The 17,951-nt window shown below is 43.9% G+C and overlaps 1 protein-coding gene across 1 annotated transcript; it reads left to right on the plus strand.

Annotated features, from left to right (window-relative positions):
* Positions 1-2: 2 nt before the first annotated feature.
* Positions 3-17,043, plus strand: elp3 (elongator acetyltransferase complex subunit 3). Its single transcript, XM_076084861.1, has 15 exons — positions 3-168; positions 499-598; positions 1,194-1,332; positions 1,520-1,590; positions 2,323-2,386; positions 2,485-2,553; positions 3,229-3,383; positions 6,549-6,710; positions 6,851-6,977; positions 12,308-12,501; positions 13,499-13,589; positions 15,090-15,155; positions 15,292-15,519; positions 15,664-15,745; positions 16,192-17,043. The coding sequence occupies exons 1-15, from the start codon at positions 147-149 to the stop codon at positions 16,281-16,283; spliced, it is 1,662 nt and encodes a 553-aa protein (XP_075940976.1). The 5' UTR covers positions 3-146; the 3' UTR covers positions 16,284-17,043.
* Positions 17,044-17,951: the final 908 nt, after the last annotated feature.

Genomic DNA, 17,951 nt, shown 5'->3' on the forward strand with positions numbered 1-17,951 from the left:
GTCGACTGCCTTACGACAGAAGCCGTGTGTAGACGCAACGTGGAGTTGTTTACTATTTATGACAGCCCCCACTGGATAAAAACAGTTGTAATCCTGTAAACCAGCATCTATCCGTTGGAAGTTTGACTGTGTGACTAAAGGAAGAAATGGGAAAGCCAAAGAAAAAGAGTGAGTGTGTTACAATGTGTTAAAATGATCTGAAATGACTTCCTAAACCGGTCTGGCTGGCTTTAGCTTGTTGCTAGTGCTAACTTGTCTTTCCAAGTCTCACAACACGATGACAGCGATACAACTTGAAGTTTTAGTCTTAAAAACGAGTCGTACATCTTTTGAAAATCCTTCGTGCTTAAGCCTGAATTCATCCAGTTACTGAGAACGGGTTTTACAAACTGCAAGAGCTAACACTAGCTGTACCCGAAGCTTGTAGATTCCGCTTTTCGTATCTGCATGGAAACACTAAAAACATTGTGGTCACACTATGTTGATTATCTTTGATAGGTGATCTCAGCCGAGCTGAGCTGATGATGATGACCATTGCTGATGTTATCAATCAGCTGGTTGAAGCCCATGAAGAGGGCAAAGACATCAATCTCAACAAGTAAGTCCTCCCGATGTATACACACAGAGTGATCAGAGGTACACTACACACCACATAACCCTTTTATTACAGTGCTCTGCAAGCTGTCTGGATGTCTACAGATTACAGTAGATTTAGAATGGTGTGTTTCTTTTACATATTTATAAAATCATTCACTTTTCCCTGTGATTTAAGTCGCAGTGCTGAAGAGTATGAAACAGGGCCTGTGTAAAGGCTGACATCAGCTTTAAAAAGCAACAGTCAGTCATTATTGTTTTTACTTTTTACTGATAGCAATTCTTTTTTTTTTCCTGGCAGTATGACAATACAACTGTTTAATTAACAACGTAATTGATGTGTCATTGTCTTTTTTAGAAAGAGCCCTTAAATCTAAAGTGTCAGCAAGAGTTATTATAAGGAAGCATTGTTGTTTGTGACCCATTGATTGGAACTTTGAGTCAGACTCCTTTTGAATTGTACTTGAGTGTCTGTTCATGGACTTGTACTTTTACATATTAACGTGAGGATTACAAAAGACTAAATCTCTCCTACTGCCATGTACACTAGACTATGCTATATATATATATTTATTTTGTTATGATTCTCTTTTCAAAAGAGTGAAGACTAAGACTTCAGCGAAATATGGACTCGAAGCCCAGCCTCGATTGGTCGACATCATTGCTGCCGTTCCACAACACTACCGGCGTGTTCTGGTGCCCAAACTGAAGGCCAAACCCATCCGCACTGCCAGCGGGGTAAGTAGCCTGCAAAGCGCCCTGACCTGGGGTCAGCAGTTTAATGCTGGGCACTGTAAGGCTGTAACCAAACAGCTGAAAGGCATTGGCTGCATCTAGCCAAAGAAATACAAGAACCTGTCACAGACAATGCAACATCACTGCAATATGTGTAGTCTGATTGACTTATTTTGCGTCTCCTCTCCAGATCGCGGTGGTGGCTGTGATGTGCAAACCGCACAGATGTCCGCACATCAGCTTCACGGGCAACATCTGTGTGTGAGTAACGGGTGTCCTCCTCACCAACATTTTTAAGGTTTACTTAATTCTGTTGCGGAACCTTTTTATTTATTTTTAATTTGAAGATTGTGCACTGTAGATGTTAGCAGAGCATGATTATGTTCATTCACATTTGAACAAGTTCACGTCCAAGAACTTAGGCTGCAAGAGATGTTGATAAAACCACCGATAGAGGTTCCAGTTGTTATGGCTCATTTAGAACAACTAGTTGTTGTTTTAATCACATGTTTATTCATTTATTGTTCCAAGCGGACAGTTCAACCCAAAATCCATATTTCTCCTCTTATCTGTAGTGCTATCTATCAATATAAATAGTTTTGGTGTGAGTTGGCGATAACGGCCGTATAGATGTCTCCTCTACAATATAATGACACAAAATTGGCACTCGGCTTGTGGTGCTCAAAGCACTACAAAAATAATTCCATTTGAAGAACTGAAGAGTAGTGTCTCTTTCCACAAATCATGAGCCGTTTACTCAAAACAATCCACAGATATTGTTGTGAGCAGTTTTATGGAGGGACTATTTTCTTTCAACCATCGTTGAAACGACCATAATAACCGTGTCATGATTTCTGGATAGAGACATCAACTCGCATCCAATCAATCTAGATTGATACATTCAGCCACAGGTAAGAGGATGAATATGTATCTTGTGTATTTTGAGGTGAACTGTCCCTTTTTTAAATCATGCCTCAATGTGTTCTCTGGCAGCTACTGTCCCGGTGGACCGGACTCAGACTTCGAGTACTCCACACAGTCTTACACTGGCTACGAGGTACGGTAGTTTCATCCAGTCTTTGTTTTGGGTTGAACTTTGACTTTAACTTAAGATATAAATTTTTAGCATGTTTTTTATGATTCTCTCTCTGACAGCCAACGTCCATGAGAGCGATCCGAGCACGTTACGACCCCTACCTTCAGACCAGACACCGGGTGGAGCAGGTCAGTGTAACCCTGCAGTGTCTTTTCAATCCAGGCTTGGCTATTTCCTTTTACACAACAATATTTATATTTATATATATATATATATATATATATATATATATATATATATATAATGTAGTTGCTCGACACATCTGCCTCTGTTTAGTTTATCTGTGGAGCTTCTTTTATAGTTTAGTCACAAGGTGCTAAAACTAAAAACCATGAAACTAATTCCCCAAATCAGCTTCTGTGCAGTGACCGTCCATGCTTGCACGTATATAAATCATAAGCATTGATAATATATCGAGTTCACAGTAATGAGTGTCATGGCTTTGCCCCCCCCCCCGCCTGCCAAGACCCGACCCCAATTACGCCCTTATTTAAATTTATGGCCACATTAGTCAAATGCAGCGGAGCAATCTGCGAATCTCACTTTGCAACAGTCCTCCTCTGTTTCCATTGAGTTCAGACAGCTGGAAGTCAGCTTGATGTGCAATTGCTGTTTCAAGTATATTTCCAGTTTATCTCTCAAGATGCTATGCTCAATCCTAATAACTACTATTGATATTATGAACATTATTTTACTGTACTGTATGTACTCCCAATTAAGAGCCCGTAAAATGTCTCAATACTGCCGAATGGCACTGTTGTAGTTGCTCAGAGCTCCTGTGTGTGTTGTGTGTCGTCCTGCAGCTGAAGCAGCTGGGTCACAGCGTGGACAAGGTGGAGTTCATCGTGATGGGCGGGACCTTCATGGCTCTGCCCGAGGAGTACAGAGACTACTTCATCAGGAACCTGCACGACGCCCTGTCAGGACACACCTCCAACAATGTGGCCGAGGCCGTCAGGTAACCCCTGACATTTGTATAGTGTTCTTCTTCTTCCTCTTAATAAAAGGTTAACCCCATTCTGTATTTATGCTGTTGTTTATTGCAACTGCAAAGAAGCATATCTGAGAATATTTAACAGTAGTCTCCACCAGAGGGAGCTTCTCCACCACTTGTAGAATTTCCTCCACAGTCATTCATTTAGCTTTCCTCTACTGCTGGACATTTCTTTCCCACTGACATATGACTCTGTGACATCATCCTGTTTTATTGACAGCAACTTAGAGGTTGCATTTTGCATATATACATTGTCATTTATTTAGTTCGAACCTGAAAGATATTGAATTTGCAGTGAGAAGATGGAACCAGAAAATATTAGGATTTGTTTACCTTAAATAATTAACTAGTTATAAAAAATATCTGTCATACAATCCATAATTCCACTTTGTCATCATGAAGTTGACATTTTTTTAACATAAATAAAAAACAGCAACTATAATTGGAATAAGCACTACATCCCTTTCCTCCCGTCCGTTCCTCGAACGAAAACTCTTTTCTGTGTGCACTATGCAACATGGGAAAGATTGCACCGTATCTCCCTGAACATTTTCCACCGTGATGTGTTTTACATCCCCTTGACCCCCCCCCCCACCCCAGCAAACTTACCACAGCTAAACACCAGACACTATGTGGGAAGCCACGGCGTGAGGATCATCTCCACAGATTAGGCTGCTGAATGAACCCGCTCAGGATGCAGCAGGAAGATAAGCGAGGCCGCTCTGAATGAGTCCTCTTCGGTTCCCTCCGATCGATCTCTCGCTTACCGAGTCCAGATGAATTCAGCCGCGCGGCTGCTCAGTATGGATGAGCAGCAACTTTCTTTTTAGATGACTTGGAGACAATTCAAAGACAAAGTAGAAATACCCATTTGTCGAAAAGACGTCATACAGACCATTTGACCAAATAATGACTTTTTCCTCAGGACCGAGGCTGTTTGTTTGTTTGCCAGCGGGGGTGGGCTATTTAATTCTCTCAAGTCCGATAAGACCAGAGAGGCCAGTGTGTGAGAGTGTGTTCTCTTCCCGTGTGTGTTTGTCACCGTGTGTGTGTGTGTGTGTGTGCTATCAGCAGCCTTCGTTAAGATGCTGTGATTGGGGTAATTGCGGTGGCTGCTGCTCAGTTTGTGAAGGAGGAAACTTGGTTCGGTTGGCTGGGGACAGCCCTTATCTGTGTGTGTGTGTGTGTGTGTGTGTGTGTGTGTGTGTGTGTGTGTGTGTGTGTGTGTGTGTGTGTGTGTGAGAGAGAGAGATGTTTGTGATGTCACCGCATGTGTGCGGGGGTGAGTGTTTTTGTCACCACGCTCCCGATCTGATCCCAACAGCGAGGTACCGTGAGATAATCGGCCGAGATAATAGACTTTTTATTGATTCACCCAACACAATCTGATCACCCTCTCTGTAGCACACACTCCTGTAATTGGTGTAAATCAGCCAGCAGACTGAAAAAGATGGACATTTATTGCCGGCAGATACAGAATCGGGAGGAATATGCGCCGCCATGAGGAGAGCTAATGGTCATTGGAGCAGCTGGAGGGGAGAAAATGACAGCCGGCTGGCGTGCTGGGACGAGATGCGTCTGTTGTTGTTTGTTTTCATTTTGGCGGGGGGTGGGGGGGTTCGATCAGTGACTCAGATGAGTCACTGATCAGTGGAGTCATGATGAAGCTCAGAAAAATATCTGTCTTGAGATTACATTTAAAGGGTCACTTTCCACATCTGGCTGCTGCTGTTACTGCTTCGATGGGCAGACCTGTTGCTCTGTGGACATCACGCGTCTTCCAGGAGTCCTGGTCCCACGGCATGCAGGCAAAAGTCGTTCAGTGATCAGTCGCAAAGGTTAAGGTTGGCCTAGTGTTGGGGAATCGGTTTGAGGATCATACAGTAATGGGGAAGTGAGATAAAGGTAGTATAGAAGTGATATGCAAAGATAAGACAGTGAAGAGATGGGGAGGGCTGTAGTTTATTCGGCTCCCGTCCGTAATGTGTATGCATGTTTCATTTTAGTCTCGCTTTAAAAGTTTGGTTGAAAACGAAGATGAACGTGAGGATTACTAGTCATTGAAAACTCACTGAAAGTCTTCATGGGAAATCGTTGGATAGCTTGTTCAATTAATGCTACAGCGGTCTCCTGCTGCTCAGGGGCCCCTCGGCCCCTTGAGGTCCAACCAGCACGGACTGATTGATTAATTAAAACCTACATGAACTGTTTTCTATTATCACCTCATGAAGTTAATGTGGTGAACAGTACCCACAGTCGTTTCATCCAGCTGTTCTCAACCACTGGTGGACCGTGGAGGTACTGCCCAATAGTCAGATTCAATTAAAGATGTCATGTTTTGGTTGTAAACAAAGCTAGTTCCGTTTACACAAAATTGATAATTTTTTTGAAATGAAAAAGTGATGTGGGAGACGACTCTTCACCAGTAAAAGTGTTGGTGGATAAATATGCCCCTGAAAACATACATTTGTATTTATAATGGCAGGCAGTGATGGGTGGCGGTAAGCAGTAGGGCTGTAACGAATAGATCGATGCTTAAACTCTTTGTTCATAACGTTGACCTTTCAACTATTATTATTACTAACCCTAAACCATACAACCATTGTTATTAGAGCAATCATTGTTTTCTTCTTGTTATGTCATTTAAAAAAAATACTTCTCATTTATTAATGAAGTTGGTCGTCCTATTGAATGTCTAGCTGGATACTGATACCAACCTGTAAGCACAGCAGAAGAACAACTCCAGATCCCTTCAGGACTTCTAAATAACTGAACAATCTCAGACTTGAACTTGCTTTTGACACAGAGTAAACACTCATTAATGCCTCATTTCACATTTGCATTGCAAACATAATCTTTTTTTCCCATCCTGTGTTTCCTTTATTGCATTTTAGTGTGTCCATAATGTGGGGCCAGAGTCTGGATAATGAGCCGTGCAAACTCCCAGCTTGTAAATTGATGTTGCTTAATGATCCCAGCATAAGAATCACTCCAACATACTCAGTGGGACTAAAATAAATAGAATAAAGAGGTTATTATATCAAAGCAAGACTTATATTATAAGATATAAGACTATTAAGAGCAGAAATAATCTATGACAGGAATGACTGAGGCGGTTTCCTCATGCAGGTACTCTGAGCGCAGTAACACCAAGTGTGTGGGGATCACCATCGAGACGCGGCCCGACTACTGCCTGAAGAGACACCTCAGCGACATGCTGGGCTACGGCTGCACCCGGCTGGAGATAGGAGTCCAGAGTGTGTATGAAGACGTGGCCCGAGACACCAACAGGTCCGTACGTCACAGGAATGAATGAATGAGCGGACGGATGCTAAGCGAGCAGACGTGGCCCATTACAGCAGCCGGTCCGATGGCGTGCGATGGAGAGAATGTGCTTTTCTTTCTGTTACCTTCCGGCTTGTTTCTTCCAGAGGCCACACGGTGCGGGCCGTATGTGAGTCTTTCCAACTCTCGAAGGACGCCGGCTTCAAGGTGGTCGCCCACATGATGCCAGACCTGCCCAACGTGGACATGGAGAGGGACGTGGAGCAGTTTATCGTAAGCTTTCATAAATAATACCATATTTGAGCCAACAGAGTGGCTCTATGCTCCTAAAGAGACAAAATAAACCAGAAGGCATGTTGTGCGTACAATAGCATTAGGCTAAGCTCTAGAAAGTTCCAGAGTAATTTGGTTCAGGTAGACTTTAGGGAGGTTGCCGCCTGGCTACAGACTTAAAATGTTACCATAAAAGTCATGCAACAAGTCAATGATTAAGTTTGTGACATTAGCAATTATCATATCTCCTTCCTTTGCTCGGCATCAGCGTGCGTCACCGCTACTTAGTTCACAGTGGTGTAGCAACAAGTAAGTCCTACATGTAGCGTCTTCAAAATAGAAAAACAGAAGAGCTGCGACAGTCGCCTCGCGGTCTCAACTGTGGCGCGACTCAGTAGAGAATCCCGTCAGACGTGGCTCAGCAGCAGGCTCTCGTCACAGCTCTGATTGGAAACACAGCTGTAATGTGAGTGTGTGGGACCAGACGAACGCCTGACTGTAGGATGTAAATGAAGACTCAGTTTGAGGCTCATTTGGCTTCTTTTTTTTTTTTTTACACTGATGAAAACAGAAGTGAAGTGATTAGCGACACAAAGAAGGAAAATAAAAGATTTTCACTAATTGGTGCAGACGAGAATCTGACGCACACCGGTGACTCTTACCAAAACATGTCACTCATTGTCTCGAATCCAACAATAGCAACAACATCCCTCTCTATCTGACTGTGAGTTGAACTGTTTCTCTGTTTTGTTGTTGTTGTTGTTTTTTGGGGGGGGGGCACTTTGTGAGAGTACAGTTTAGGATGTAGCGTGACATTTTCAGAAACACATTGATGCACGTTCTCGCTGGAAATAAGATGAGAAGATTAAGTATGAAGATAGAGGCGGGAGACGTTAGCTTAGCATAACAACTTGAGTCTGCAGCAATGCTAGCCGTACTGAGAGGTTATACTCCGACACAGCAGTGATTCGAGTGACTACAGTTCTTAGGATTCATCCTCTGGGGACCATAAATATATTCATTTGATGGGAATCCATCCAAGATATTTCAGTGTGGACCAAAGTGATGGACCGTCCAACTCACAGACGACCATCCAGATTGTTGTTTTATCTACGGACAAAACCAAAATGTCTATTTTGTTAATACTGGTGGGGAAAAAAACTACTGTATGTACACGTATGCTGATGCTGATCTACAATAAGATCATCTTTCGGTCGGGCTGTAACTAAAAACGTTGTAGTTGTGCGAAAGCAAAGCACCATTTTTCGAGGTTATTTTTGTGTGTTGTTAACGCTGACTGAGGAAAATGGGAATCTTCATGATGGGCATGAAGGCACTCAGGACATCTCCAATCTTCTAAGCATCAACAGCTCGGAGTGCTTCATTTTTCACAAGAAAATATTGAAGTTGTGGAAGAGAGTCTGTGTCTTCCTGCAGATTTGTTCCATTACCTCAATGTGTGTGTGTGTGTGTGTGTGTGTGTGTGTGTGTGTGTGTGTGTGTGTGTGTGTGTGTGTGTGTGTGTGTGTGTGTGTGTGTGTGTGTGTGTGTGTGTGTGTGTGTGTGTGTGTGTGTGTGATGGTAATGTGGGGGCAGCAGCAGGTCGGCACAGTGAGAGGAAGCAGATTAAATGTGTATTTGGCTGACAGAGTCTCTTTCTTTGCTTTCCTGTTCCACTTCCTCTGTCACTTCTCCTGCTGAACTTCATTTCTTCCTTCGTCTCTGCTGTCTCTCGTCTCTCCAGCGTGTTCTGTCTCCCGTCTCCTTGTTTTTGTCTCTTTTCCCCTCACGCCTTTCTGTCGTCTCCATTATCTTTCGCTTCATCTTTTTCCTCCTCTCTCCTCTCGTCGTAACTTTCCACTCGACGCTTTCACTCCTCTTCTGTCGGCCGGTCTCTCTTCTCCCCCATCTCGCCCGTCGCCTCGTACGTCTCTCGTCTCAGTCCCCCCACCCCCGCCTCCCTCCTCACGCCGACACTTTCAGATCATACAGCTTGTGTGTGTCTCCCCTTTTGCTCTTCCTTGTCACATCTAATCTCCCATGACACGCAACCGTGTCAGTGAGCGGGGAACATACACAGCTTCCTGAACATCTTCACTCCGGGATCCAAACTAAGCCTCTCAGGATTTCTTTAGCGGAATCCATAAACTTCCAGCTGCACTTCGAACACAGGTTGCGTCTAGTAATAGTCAGACGGGAAGTGGAAGTAGTGGAAAATAGATGCATACAAGTATGACAGGTTTTATCACTTGTACCTCAGAATGAATTATATTCAGGTTGTCTCAATTTAAAGTACCTAATTGAGTTTAGACCACTGGTTGCGCTGTGGAGCAATGTTGTTATGAGTGGGCCCCTGTTTTGTTTGCATAAGTACACGATCCACAGTCTGGTGTCACATGACTCCTCTGATCTACAGTTGGTGGTGGTGAAAAGAGGCGTAGCAATGTGGCTACACACGAAGACCGCAAACACAGATGTAAACAATGCAGGACATAAAATATTCTGAAAATTGAAAAAGGAAATGGATTTAACATAATTGTTGGACCTCAATGATACACGTAGTGCATTTTGGTTTGTCAAGACGTGAAGATAACTCGTTTGTTTACAATCAACAGCATCTTTAGCGGTTACCCTCAACTAGACTGTATTTTACATAAAAAAGGAAATGGATCCAGATGTGTGCAACTTGCATTTTAAGCTAAAAAGAACTTTAGATGTCAAAGGAACAATATGCAATAGTGACAACTATCTTTTAAAATGGATACTGCCATCCAAATTCTAATTAGTTGAGGGGGTTGTTTCCCCCTGCACTGAAGCGTCGAAGACTCAAAGCTCAAGTTTGAGGACAATGAATCTACACAAGCGCAAGAGGAGCGAACAACACAAAAACACGGCTTGAGATAAAGCTAACAATTACACAAGCTGTGTGCTAACTCTGTGTGTTGGGCGGAAAAAGTAATGTCAGCTAAAAAGATTGTTCGGCCGGTGAGGACTAACGTTATCTGTAGGCTAGCTAGCTAACGTTAGCTACATTGTTCCACTAAAATATCTATCTTACAAACTAATAATGTTGGCGAAATTTGAATGCATTCATTGAGCAGTGTATAGGATTTAGTGGCATCGAGTGGTGAGGTTGCCGATTGCAATCAACTGAACAAGCCTCCGCTCACATCTCCCTTTCCAAGCGTGTCGGATAACTACGGTGGCCTACAGGGAATGTCGAATCATAAAAGGCCCTTTCTAGAGCCAGTGTTTGGTTCAAACATGGACGTAGACGTAGTCACCGCGACGTCACCCATTGGTTTGTGGAATACGGTTGTGAAGCTAGAGTTCGGCATTTTGGCCATCGCTGTCTTGGATTTTGGCCTTTGCCATTTTGTTTTTTGAAACAAGAGGGTGGACCTAAGTACAAGCACTGAATGAGACATGTTTAGCCGACAAAAATGATACAATTTACTTTGAACTGAAAACTCACTGTGAAAGGGTTCATTTAATTTACTAAATGAACATCATGCTGTGTTGAAGAAGACTTGAAACTAGAGATTGAGACCATAAACTCATGTTTACTGAGGGAATAAATCAAGAGAGAATGTTGCCACCTGTGTGCAACATGGCGGACTACGTGAAGAGGACCCGCTCCTTATGTCGATATAAACGGCTAATTCCAAGCTAACGAAAACGTTAGTAGTTTCAGGCGATGTAAACACTAATGAAAACATAGAGCCACCTCAATCCTGCACACTATTTTAGGAGAATAACAATATTTTGTTGAATGGATACAAAAAATCTGGATGAATATTTTGATGAAAGACTGAGCAATTCATCTGTGGTAATAATTTTGGCTATAATTGTGCAGCCCGTCCTGCACTAAGACTGCAGCTGCCCCATGACCCTTAAAAGGATTAAGCATGAAAATATAATAAGTGGACGGATGAATAAAAAAATCCAGCTCATAGGTTTTGTTTGCTTGCCGTATCCAATTTGATAAGAAAGGGACTCAAATGATGCAAATAGCTGCTGAGGTTTCAGTGGAGGGATGTTTACTCGAATATAAAAACCATGAAAAATTGGTAATAATTATTTCATTCAGACACAGAGCTCTTCAGGGCTGGTTGCCAGCTATAGGAAGGATCTCTTCATTTTATTTTCTGTTTGCATTAATCCCATTTGTTCAAACATGCGTTCTTCCTTCAGCCATTATCTTTCTCGCGTGTGTTGTTCTGATCATATCCCAGCTGAATTCCTAATGTCGGTGGGACCACAGACCCGTTTCAGGAGCAGCAGCGTGCAGCAGCAGGAGAGCTTTGCATCCTCCTCGCGTCTGTCATGGCTGTCCTGATAAAGAAATTCGATTACAACTTCCTCCCGGCCTTAGATGCTCCCGCACTTATCTCCCGTATACAGATGTCCCGGGGGAGGCATCCCTTAACAGGGTTCCTCTCCACCGACCAAAGGAGCTCTGATATGTGATCCAAAAAAAAAGAAAAAAGGAGCAGGTGCAGAATCAAAATAGTGTCTCTTCATTTTTTGGGTAAGGAAGAATTGTTATTTGTCAGATTGGCTCCCCGATCCCTCCCTTTAGGGGTTTAGTGCAGGGCCATGTGGGACATGTGCCCGTGTGATTATGAGCTGTGACGAGAGAGATCATGAGATACCGATAATGCGGCCTATTTTGGAGAATGCGCCTCGATTCCAGATCTTCACGGTTCTGATCATGATAGCGGAGCAGAGAGGGGAGGAGGATGACTGGAAATGGAGGATGACTGGAAATCACACTGATTCCTCTTCGCCGTGATAAACCAGACCCAGAAAAAGTCCTGCAATGGAATAACGCAGCGCTGTTGTGCAGTTGATATCTGCTTAACACGAGCTCTGTGGATGCCCTCCTTCACGTTTTAGGAGGCGGTGCCTTTGCAAAGGGAGCCTTTTTTATTGACCTTTTTTTGTTTTTCTTCCCCATGAATGATATAAACTCAGGCTTTATTTTCGAACCACCGTTATTCATTTCCTCTTCATTCTTTTTCGCCCTTATTGTCAATCTAAAGAATAAGCTGTGTACGTCTCAAATTCAACCCTGCAGACAGTAAATGTCGGTCCATACTGTGGTAAAACAGATAATGTCAAATAAATGGATGCGTTGCTGTTCTTCATGATGAAGTACTTCAGTGTGTTAAATTCATTTCAGATTGTGTCAGAAATTTCATTTCAGAAGAGTTATGAGAAAGAAACTGTGACTTTGTGATTTTTTTTGTTCAGCCGTAATGTCTCCAGAGAAATGCCATTCGCTTTAGGCTTTAACGCGTCACATGGATCTACATGTTCTCTTGCAGGAGTTTTTCGAGAACCCAGCGTTCAGGCCCGATGGCTTGAAGCTGTACCCGACGCTGGTGATCCGAGGTACGGGCCTGTATGAGCTGTGGAAGACGGGCCGGTACAAGAGCTACACGCCCAGTGCCCTGGTGGACCTAGTGGCCCGCATCCTGGCGCTGGTGCCCCCCTGGACACGGGTCTACCGGGTGCAGAGGTGAGACAACAAAGGTCTTAGTGACAGGAGTCCTCTGGAATACTGGAATACTAAATGCTTTGACAATTACTCTTTAGACATTTTTTTCCTTTTTTTTATCACACGTCAAACGGTTGTTTTTTAAGTTCTTTAACACATAATGCAATTATCACGTGGCAAAAAGGTAACCTCATTTTTTTCTGGAGCGAGGCTGATTTTTCTGAGTTTTAATAAATGCATCAACCAATCATGTTGTGCGGAACACAGAGGCTCTGTAGTCTGAAACCAAGACGGGAAACTTCACTACTCCTTTCAACCTTTACAAAGGCAGGACAGACCATAATAATTATATTAAAATCCACTCCTTCTGTTCTTACCTTTCACAATAAAAGCCCTAGACATATACACTTACATATATATACACATATACACACACACATGTAAGGCCTTTAAGCCAAAAATGTAGGAAGTCCAGAAGTTAAAACTGACAAGCCTGTTCATTTTCTTCAAACTTTGCCAGAAAGGAGCATTGTGCCTTTAAACAAGCCGTCAGGACGTTCATAAGGATGTGACGTCACAACGACAGTCACTGGTAGAAGTGATGCTAAACTCAGTGTAGTTGATACAACCAGTGAGTCCCTGGGTGCAGTGACGCTGCGATGACAGCGCAGATAGGAAGACCAGGAAACACTGACCAATCAGAGCACACTGGACTTTTTTTGGGAGGGGGCTCTTAAAGAGACAGGCGCTAAAACGAAGAGTTTCAAACATAGTGATTACAGGTATATTCAGAAAGTTTTTCGAACATTATAGGTAAAGATGCGCTTGTTGAAACCCAAAATGAAAAAGTGTGAAACCGAAAATGAGCATTATGTTCCCTTTAAGATATTTTGTGAATACAGCCTCAGGGATATATTTATGTTTATGTGGTTGCATTTGTAAAATACAATTGTAAAGCTGTTCTTCCATCATTTTATGTATCCTCTTGTCTTTTCCTTGCTCTTGTACCTCCTTTCAGGGACATCCCCATGCCGCTGGTGAGCTCCGGAGTGGAGCACGGCAACCTGAGAGAGTTGGCCCTGGCCCGGATGAAAGACATGGGCACTGAGGTGAGACTCGAACTAAGACTCTGTGTCAGCTCACTTTTGAGTGAGGAAGCCAATAAACTATAGACTTATCCAGCTGGGACGCGATCCAAACGGGTACTGTAGAACTTTGACTGTCAGAATCATTTACATCTGATTGAGTAAGGCGACAGAGTTAAGCAGAGTTTCAAACTGTTGGAGCGTGGAATTGGAGCACCCTCTCTTCCACGACATTTATTGACTTTATGTTGGAAAGCAGAAAGTAGATGACAACTTTAGGAGTTCATCCAGCCTGAAAATCACCAGGGAGGGGTGCACCTAACCAACCAGCACAGCGCATGGAGCAGAGGACCCCGTACCAACTCCCATCACAAAAAGACTGCTCATCAGAAAACGCCTATGGGGTAAAGAGTTCTGTTAGAAACAAGGAGGGCGCTTATTGACCATCAGGCTGAAATAAGACCACACCAAGATCAGTGGAAACTTCTGCTCTTTTCCCACCACCCCCACTGGTAAAACTTTATACTTTTATTATCTAATTATTAATGAATTCATGATCACTTGCAAAATGTTTTTTTACAGGCCGAGTCTTTGTTTGTTTTTACAGACCAGACTTCTGGTCTATTTTGCCATGATTTCACTTTTATTTCAGGGTATTGTCGTCCATCCATGAACTGAAAGCCTTTAAACTAAAGCGTCATTTATGCTTGCCGCGGCCACAGTGACGTCACACCATCGGATACATCCCTTCACATTGGGGTCCTTGCGGCGGAATTCGCCTTCACGTGCACCTCCAACGTTTTCTAACCACGCGGATGCAAATGGAAGGAGAACTTTGAGAATGTCGATTTTCCGTGAGGAGACCGAGGCCTAATAGTCTTTACGATGTCAGCCCCGGTTGATTCTAACGGCAACGGCAAGTTCGGTTTAATACTACAGGTTTCCAGAATTCTGAGGGCAGCAAATACTCCGTGAGCAGCTACATTCACATCTGAAATACAACAGAAGAGCAACTGGTGTTTCTGTTGTCAGTGCAGCCAAACAAACTCACATTGTTCCAATAGAGACATCAGTCACTAATCATTTGCCACAAGCAACGTTGCTGAGGAGTTAGATGGAGGGAAAACAAGGTTAAAATGACCATTGTCGTGTTTGCTACACGCATTTTTGACTGCTTCACAATAAAAGTGTTTTTCTTCCAGTTGAATGCTTTTAATGTGAAGGAGTGGCAGTAGGAGATGTTGGGTCAACAAGGAGTGTGAACGCCAGTAAATGAGATACAATTATAAAACATTGGAAGACTGCATGTCACATCATTTCCGGTGAATCTGTCATGCATGTGGAGGCAATTTGGAAGGCAGGAATGGCGGACCCCACCACTAACAATGAAAAGCTACTGCTCTGAGAGGTGTTAACAGAATGTAAATCCCCTGAATGGCTATTGCTGAAAAATGACCAGCATAAATAGTTAGATTTTGAGTGTCCGTGCTGGTTTCACCCATTTGAACGTTTCTCTGTGTGCAGTGTCGAGACGTGAGAACACGAGAGGTGGGCATTCAGGAGATCCACCACAAAGTCAGACCGTACCAGGTAACGGACAGCATCCTGGAGAGGGAGTCGTATTGCTCAACACACTGGTCATAAAAGAAAGCTTACATTTACCAAATGCTGTGTGTTTGCTGCACAACCGCTCCATTACCTAACAAAGACGAGTGTGTGTGTCCAGGTGGAGCTGGTGCGGAGGGACTACATGGCCAACGGCGGCTGGGAGACCTTCCTCTCATACGAGGACCCGGAGCAGGACATCCTGATTGGCCTGCTGCGCCTGCGCCGCTGCTCACCGCAGTCCTTCCGCCAGGAGCTTAAAGGGGGCGTGTCCATCGTCCGTGAGCTGCACGTTTACGGCAGCGTCGTCCCTGTCAGCAGCCGGGACCCCAGCAAGTTCCAGCACCAGGTACACGGGCACTAGAGTAGACACCCAAACACCCCGGCCTGATTCACCACGAAATAAGGCACAAGCAGCTCAAACGTTTGTAAAAATCTGTCATTTTATCCAAAGTCTCCTCATCTGTTCCTTTCTCCTTCCTTCCTGCGTCAGGGTTTTGGCATGATGCTGATGGAGGAGGCAGAGAGGATTGCCAGAGAGGAACACGGCTCCAGCAAAATGGCCGTTATCTCAGGTAAGAACATAAACGGCACGGGGAGCATCGTTTATCCTCTCCTCAGACAATCCTTGTCTGGATGGTGGAACGAAGCTGCAGTCAGAGCAGATGGTGCGGGCAAATAATTAGTACAATGATGATAGAGGCACGAATAATGAGGAAATGCGTTGTTTGGTGAGGCTGTCCATGTGATCCCGTCGGCGTAATCCCAGCCCGTCATAATTCAGCCTGCATCTTGGCATCTAAATGGCCGAACAAGATTGTGAATGATATGAAAATAGAATATGAAACGCCACATTTTGCTGCGACGCGGAGGATTAATTAAGAAAATACAGACACATCTGTATTCTTTGCTTCCACAAGGATCAATGCATGTTTAATGTGAATCAGCAGTGTTTTTTCCACTGGTGGCTGTTTCACTTCTCCTTGTCTTCTTCTCTGGTGTTTTTTTTTTTTTTTCGCAGGCGTAGGAACAAGGAACTATTACAGGAAGCTGGGCTACGAGTTGGAGGGGCCGTACATGTTGAAGGACCTCTACGGACCTGGAACCGACTGAACCTGGACAGTGTTTTTATTCTGGACACATGATCGTATTTATCAAGACAATATTCCAGGGACACGGCTGCTGCAGTGTGTTTTAGTGAAGCTAAAGGAGATAATGGTTGGGAGTGCTTTTTGTTTACACACTGGGACCTGCTGCTGCATCTCCTCTGCTTTATTTAGATAAGGAGGCGACGTGAGAGGGCGCGAGGAGTAAAGTTATTCGGGAGGGAGCCAGAGCGTCTTGTGGACGAGTGCATTTTAAGATGCAAACATTCTTTACTGCAGTAAAAGAGGTCAGATTTGAGTCTGCTAAACCGGCTCCCTGTCAATGATTGTTTGACGAGAAATGAGAACTATCCCGCTGAGACGTTTTTATTTAAAAGTTCCATGTGTCTGCTAAAGAAACACCCGAATGTCTGGGTGTCCCTTAAATAGTTCCTGTGTGTTCGTCCAGGATTAGCAGTTGTGCTGCGACTGAATAGAAAACCCCATCACGAGTCGAGCGTTTTCTTAATGGCTGGCGGTGGATGAATGAACTGCGGGAAGTGTCCTCGCTGGGCAGATGTTGTGCAATCGCACAATTGTGATTTACAGGGCAGGAAATTGAATATTAGCGTTACATAAATTGCTTTTCAAAGCGCCGACAGTTAATCCTATTACTTGTGTTCCTGCCTGCGCGCTCTTGGGGCTTCATGTATTCTGGTGTATTCCAGATGTTAGACACATCACTGAACAGTTTTTTTTGCTCAAGGAATAAAGTATATTTCAGTTACTGTTGGGTGTCCTGCTTCGTGAGTGAAGACGTTTTGAAGAATTCCACCTAAAAGACAAAGAGGTTTAAGCCTCCCAAGGAAAGGTCACATCGTGAGACAGGCTCCTATAATGTATTCCTCAATGTCAAGGGTGCCAGCCCCTGCAGGAGACCCCTGATGATTGCCCTATGAGAGTGTTTTACTGGCTCATTTGACGCAGCCTTTCCAATTACATCTCCATCGGTTACCCGTCTCTTGAACATTGACTGAACGCCACGTTCTGCCGCGCCGTTACTGGAAACGCCTTTTGTCATTTGAAAAAAAAAAAAAAAATAGCGAGCTATAAAGCACCGAGGGCCCATGCCGTGACCTGTGTCTCTTATGGATTCCAACTGCGCGGGGTGACTGAAGCTGAACGGCCACGTGTAATTTCCTGGATGCCCCCCCCCCCCTCCCTATTGTGTCGTGACTGCGCTGTGTGTTGGTGTTGCAGTCCTGACGCATTGTGGAACAGGCCCACATTTGGGCTTTCTCTCTCGCTCTCTGTGCTTGCTCACTCCTGCTATCAGCTGTGAAATGTGAAAGGACTCCTCCCCCCCCCTCACCGCTCAGACGCTATGCCGAGCTGATTTGTGCTGTAGAGGAAGAGTTTGGTCTAATCTTCACTGCAACAAGAGCAGAAGTATAATAAGTTCAGTTAACCTCTACTGCAGGGAAGGATGCAGGACTGGTCTACACAAATTACAAGTAGAAGAAGAGAAAAGGAGTGTGATGCTGTACATATTCTGCTCCCCATAGGCATGCATTATCTAATTTCAATTAATTGTGAATAATGTAGTGTAGTGTAACGCATCAGCAGTCTTAGGTTACACTACTTACTTGTAAAAGACTGAAATGGTGGCCAGATAGCACTACGAGTCACCACTCTT

This window comes from Anarhichas minor, unplaced genomic scaffold (assembly GCF_050575085.1).
Source record: "Anarhichas minor isolate MPS153535 unplaced genomic scaffold, ASM5057508v1 ptg000136l, whole genome shotgun sequence".
Taxonomy (NCBI): Eukaryota; Metazoa; Chordata; class Actinopteri; order Perciformes; family Anarhichadidae; genus Anarhichas; species Anarhichas minor.